This window comes from Haliotis asinina, chromosome 1 (assembly GCF_037392515.1).
Source record: "Haliotis asinina isolate JCU_RB_2024 chromosome 1, JCU_Hal_asi_v2, whole genome shotgun sequence".
NCBI lineage: Eukaryota > Metazoa > Mollusca > Gastropoda > Lepetellida > Haliotidae > Haliotis > Haliotis asinina.
In genome coordinates this window covers 31,344,956-31,351,224 of record NC_090280.1, presented here as the reverse complement: position 1 = coordinate 31,351,224, position 6,269 = coordinate 31,344,956, and the positions used below count along the sequence as shown (strand labels likewise).

At 41.9% G+C, this 6,269-nt stretch overlaps 1 protein-coding gene across 1 annotated transcript; it reads left to right on the top strand.

Annotated features, from left to right (window-relative positions):
- The first annotated feature begins 2,351 nt into the window (after window positions 1–2,351).
- On the top strand, window positions 2,352–5,691 carry LOC137278476 (NXPE family member 3-like). The gene is made up of 4 exons (XM_067810828.1): window positions 2,352–2,443; window positions 3,159–3,803; window positions 4,290–4,351; window positions 4,913–5,691. Exons 1-4 carry the CDS (start codon window positions 2,352–2,354, stop codon window positions 5,689–5,691), a joined length of 1,578 nt encoding a protein of 525 aa, XP_067666929.1.
- The last annotated feature ends 578 nt before the right edge of the window (window positions 5,692–6,269 follow it).

Genomic DNA, 6,269 nt, shown 5'->3' with positions numbered 1-6,269 from the left:
AAAAAGGAAGCCCTCAGTTTCACATTTGAGACCAGTCGACTTCATCCAGGCGATGGAGTCGGTTGGATTGCTTTTCTGTTCCACACACTGCATGTACACGCGATGCAATGGTTTCTCAGAAAGCTTCTCCACAAAGGACCAACTCTGAGCAGATTTGGTAAAGGACTTCACCTGGTTTACTCCCATCGCTGTACCGTCCAGCAGCACATCACCATGAGCAAAATCAACTTCAAGTTTCAGATTGTGTCCAACAACCTTGGCACGCTTAAAATAGCTGTGGAATTCCTTGCTTTCATCGTGAGTCTTGACATGCATCACAAGATGATCATCCGATAAATAAATATGTGCAAAAGTACACAATAAAATTCTGTCATGAAGAACTTCCACATTAATCAAACCCCGACCTCCAGAATTGATTGGCATATATAAACGATTAAGAGAGGAACGAGGGTTGTGTGCTCTGTTATATGACATGATCTTTCTGGTCAGGCGGTCAAGACCCTGGATGTCTTGTTTTGTCCAATCAACTACTCCAAAGGAATAGGAGAGGACTGGCACAGCAAAAATATTGGTGACTTTGACCTTGTTTCGAGGATTTAGCTCTGAGCTCCAGATTTTCTTTAAACGAGATTTATACTCGGCCCGAAGTTTATCTTGAATCTGGGCATTCTGGAGCTTGTCTCGAACTTGCTTTCCAAGATAGGTTTAGGCCTGCTCTTCCACAAGATGCTCAATAACTCCTCCCCCTTGTAACATGACCGATCCATCTTTAGTTACCCTTATTATTTTACAGATTAAGATTGAAATTGAAATGCAGCAGAGGGTTCGGGTGATCCTGGCACAATCAGGCTGGTAATGCTCATCATCAGCTCAGGGCCCTCGCCACCTCTACACGCAGCCCAGACAGCGAATGGGACTTCTCCCAGGAAACACTGCCTAGTCGAATCCACCAAGAACTTTTCGGAGGATATGGAGGCTCCCCAACACTGCAGCCTTCTGCATTGCCCAGATTGTCCGAAGGGCTGTGCTCCCGATGGAGAACCCGGGCACTCTCCTGATCTGCGCCAAGAGATCAGGAGGTACCAAACCAAGGGCACCGAGAACAATGGGGAGCCTGACGACAGTATACTTGGGACGCAGGCGAGACATTTGAAAGGCGAGGTCCGCATATTTATGATGCTTTTCCTGAATCTTGCCAATCACATTGCTGTCTAAAGGGACAGAAAATTCAATGATATAAATAATTTCATTGGTTTTATCAAAAAGGACAAGATCAGATTTGTTGACTGGAATTCGTCTAAGGCTGTATATTGGCCTATTCCAGAGAAGTTTGAAAGCATCATTTTCCAGGACGCCCTGGACATGTTCAGGGTCGTACCATGGATGGACCTCGGGGTCAAAGCCACAGGCATGGCGGAGACGATAGTAAAAGCAGCGAGCCATGCCATCATGTCTTTCAAGATATGCTGTTTGTGCCAAGGAAGGGCATCCACTGACAAGGTGTTATACAGTCTCTGTGAATTCATTGCAAAGACGACATTTCATATTGATATTTTCTTTAAGAATATCATTCTGGCCATTGCGAGTAGGAAGTGACTGGTCCTGAGCAGCAAAAAGGAAGCCCTCAGTTTCACATTTGAGACCAGTCGACTTCATCCAGGCGAAGGAGTCGGTTGGATTGCTTTTCTGTTCCACACACTGCATGTAAACACGATGCAATGGTTTCTCAGAAAGCTTCTCCACAAAGGACCGACTCTGAGCTGACTTGGTGAAGGACTTCACCTGGTTTATTTATATTTTTATGGAGATTTATACTCGGCCCGAAGTTTATCCTGAATCTGGGCATTCTGGAGCTTGTCTTGCATTCCAAGATAGGTGTAGGCCTGACTATTATAGTTATTATTAGTAGAAGTTGCATAGGTGAAGGAAAACCAAGTTCAGCTTCTGTATGTCAATGTGACGTAGGTTATGTAGGTACTAACACTGTTATCAGACAAGTCAGCCTTGTCAATTATATATATTCACTACTAAGTTATATGTGTACATTGACCTTGTTCAGTTCGTTGTATCACCTTGCTTCATATCAGACTACTGTACTGGGGAGTTTCTGGTAGATTCGGGCGTGAGGGGTTAGGTGGTCACATCACCGTACTAGCGGGTATTATTCAAGTAGGACAGGGTGACAATTTCGCCAACAAAGCATTCATGATTGATTTTGGCGGAACATTCACCTACAAACGCCATTACAGTTCATAGCTGTGTCACATCGATTGGCTGTCAATGTGTGGCCCAACGCGTCAATGAAGTTGGGACGACACCAGTTGTTTCTCGTTTGTAGCCAACAATCTACCATGAAGAAACGACTTTTTGCCAGTCTTTGTCTTGGCGGTTTTTTTTCTTTTTTGTATCTACATTTGCACTGGAATACGTTCAGCCTATCACAGTAAGTATTACTGTACGTATTACTTTCGATCATCGCATCATCGAAACACCCATGGTCAAATGACGACGAAAACGTTCTCGCCAACACTATTTTATCCATCACCGTTCAGAGAAACTGGCGGTTGTCGCTGTCCAGTGAGATCTGTGAAGCTGGGCTCATATTACAAATGCACATACCATTATATCCCAGTTGTGCAGATCCATGCCTATGGTGTGATCTCTGGATTGTCTGGTCCAGATTCAGTTATTATTAGACATTCACCAAATAGCTTGAATAGTACTTAGTGCGGAGGTAAACAACAATTAATCAGTGTCAACGACGTTTATGACCTGATTGAGCGCATTTTGGACATAACACATGTACACGTGCCTGTGAGTTTGTACATTTGCATCTGTCTGTTGAAATACTTGTTTTTCCATTTCATAGCATTCCGTTGTTGACAGTAAAAGTTCTGAATCTGTTGTTGTTTGAGTGTCACAATAACTTTTGCCTTCCAGCATATGTCAGTCAAAATTAAAACATCCCATGCTTCAGTAAACCGCTCCAAACCGTTTTGACTCAGAACGTTGTTCCATCTTTAAAATAAAACAAGGTCGTATGATTCTCAGAAATTGATGTCTTTTATGTACAACATATGTTTCTGTAGCTACTGGTAAGTTAATTTTCGACCTCACATGATGACCGAGTCAACTGTAAGTATTTTGTATGGTTGCAGGGTCATCCTTCCCGAAAGAGGATTGACATATCTAACAGAGGAGGCTATGCGTTATGGAACAATCTTCGTGCCTTCGTTGTATGCTCATCCGAACAAATCACGCATATATCTCAAGCACGCCCACAAAGTCTACAATTTAGGAGATGGGATCGAAGTGCAAATGGATCTGTATGATATGAACGGTGACCCCAAGATGACTGGAGGCGATTTCTTGAGAGTTTGGATGGAGAACCCAGAGACAGCAGCTTCGATTTCCGGTCGGGTCACGGACCTCAATAATGGAAGTTATACTGCTCTGCTCAAAGCTGTGTGGCTGGGAAATGCAACAATTAAGGCCTTTATCGCCGCGAGAAGGGAGGAGATCGTTCTCGACTATATGATATTCGAAAAGCATGATTTCATCTGGCCAATTTTTGCTGAATTCCGAGCAAACAATCTCAAAGATGCAACAAAGTGCTCAGCTAACCAAGAAAATTCCTTAAAGACGAACGAATGGTGTAATTTCACAAATGAGAACAATGGATCCAGTTACTTCTGCAGGAAGTCCAAAATTAAACAGTTAACGTGTGATACATGGTCGCATACATATAGCAATAACCGAATTGACGCTCCACTTAATACCACAGAGAGAAACATTCTGGATTTGTATGTACTTTTGTATTATAATAATATAATAGAATATAATATTCTGTGTGTTTGTTAGGTGTAAAGTTATAAAGACTACGACTTTGTTTTGCAAGACACTTAAATTGACAAGGACACGGTAGAAATAACAAGAAATTTGTCGAAGAAAAAATTTGTCGAAGAATCATTGTCAGTAATGTCCGCCGTCATATAGCTGGAATATTGCTGAGTGTGGCGTAACACTAAACTTCTTCAGCAACGTCCGTAGAGGTGAAAGTAATAATTAACGATTAAAGGTCATCAAAATAATCCCAATAAGCTTCCGTTTGATGTCTCTGTTACATTTACTTTAGCAGCCTTATAGAAAATAAGCTTAGACGCCTTAGACATGCACCATTTTCAATAAAGTTTTGAACATTTCTAACTTGAAAATATTTCACTTTGTGATTGCCGTTTACACAAAGTAACTTTAATCAAGTCATTTAATGTGTCTTGTGTAAATTGCAGGTCTGTGGCAGATTCAAAACTCGATGTATTAAAGACCTCAGTGAAGGTGTCTGTCAGAAGAGGTAAGTATCACTGGACAAATGTCCACACATATTGCTAACAGGTAATGTATCACAGATGGTAGGCAATGTTTTGCTCACTGGACAAATCGTAGAAACAGTTGTTGACAAGCAACATAAATCGTCCACAAATAGTGGTAATAGGAGGGATGTAGTGTATCACAGGACAAATTGACCATTCATATTGTTGACAGGAAAGACACAATGCATCACAGGACAAATCGTCAACACATAGTGTTGACAGGAATGATACATGGTGTCACTCACTGGAAAAACCGTTCACACAGTGTTGATAGGAACAATACACATGGTGTCACTCACTGGAATATCGCTCACACAGTGTTGATAGGAACAATACACATGGTGTCACTGATTGGATAAAAAACGTCGTCAACAAATAGAGCTGACAGGAAGGTTGCAATGCATCACTGGACAAATCGTCCACCAAGTGTGTTGATAGGATAGGTGCAATGTCCCTAGTACTAGCCAGTTTTCTATTGCCAACACTGGACACACAAATAAGTGTGTGTCCTTATTTGAATTCTTCCTTTTTTATTTTAACAGCTTCTAATGATATGGAACGTTTGGCACCTACAATTCCATGCAACAGGTTACCAAGTGTGATAACATGGCAACGAAAGTCGCCGAATGGGTTCTTTCTCCATGATAGGTGGCATTCGCTGTTGTGTACTGATACCCTGCCCCGCACCACTGATGCCTACGGACGATGCTTGAAAGGAAAGACGCTCTGGCTCCACGGGGATTCAACTAGTAATCAGTTTAAAGACGCTCTTCATTCAATGTTTCACTTCCCTTCCCATTGGGACGAGCATGTGCCCACAACAGACGCAGATGTTACACACAATTTTTCAGTTTCCTGGCGTGCTCATGAACTACCGTTCTATCATGGAGGTCGACATTATAACAGGTCAACGAACCTAGGGCAAGACATCATGATGGACCGTCTCCCGAACACAACCAAGGACATCGTTGTGTTGTATTTGTACGTTCATTTCACGCTTATCCATCCGGATGTGTTCAGTCGACATGTTCAAAGACTTGTTCCATCAGTAAAGAACCTCTTGGCACGCGCTCCTAATGTGACAGTTGCAGTTCGCGGTCCACATGCATTTTTCAGACGTAAGCGTGGAATGTTATCTTACTGGGGTCTTCTGTACACTGAAATATGGCATGAGGCATTTGCCTCACTGCAGCACCAGATAGTTTATTTAGATTTCTGGGACATGACTATGGCTAAAGCGCATCGGGATTTCCATCCAGGAAAGGACACAGTGGAAGAAATGGTGCACAATATGATGTCACTTCTGTGCTTTAGAAAATGAAAGAGTCATGTCATGTGGACATATTCTTTAAGTTTGTTGTCTGTATTGTAACTTTGAATTCTTTGTGTCATAGATTGTTCCAACGTTGCTTCAGGGTATATCTTGCATGGTCCTCTTTATTGATGCTTGTATGGTAGTCCTGTGTTGGTTATTATTCAGTCATGTTTTGTTCAAATGAAATGTTTCATTGTAGAATATCTCTTACAGCCATACTTCAAACCTGCTTATTTTGATGCTTGGGTGGTTTAATTAGTGCTGCTGTTCATTGTACAGTTGATTTGGATTTAGGTATAGTAATTGTGGTTTAGATACCTCGGAATGAGTAAAGGTTTAAGAATCTGTGTACCTTTCGTCATTCTGACTTCCGTATGTGGACTTGTTAAAGAAATGCTCACAGGCCAATGCATTTTTAGCGGACTTGTTGAAATTGGAAATGATATGAAAAGGAACCTGGCTTTTCCCCGACACTTATTTTGACACGCCCGAATGTGTTGTATTAGTCGACCTTGTTTTACACCTTGTGCACACAGGGTAATGTCGGCTTGTAAACTGGTGTAGAAGTTGAACATATCTGGGTA

Excerpts from the sequence above, each read along its gene's own strand:
- LOC137278476 (XM_067810828.1), top strand. The coding sequence starts at position 2,352 with ATGAAGAAACGACTTTTTGCCAGTCTTTGTCTTGGCGGTTTTTTTTCT. Across the intron at positions 2,444-3,158 it reads AATACGTTCAGCCTATCACA|GGTCATCCTTCCCGAAAGAG; the intron begins GTAAGTATTACT and ends GTATGGTTGCAG. Across the intron at positions 3,804-4,289 it reads GAGAGAAACATTCTGGATTT|GTCTGTGGCAGATTCAAAAC; the intron begins GTATGTACTTTT and ends TGTAAATTGCAG.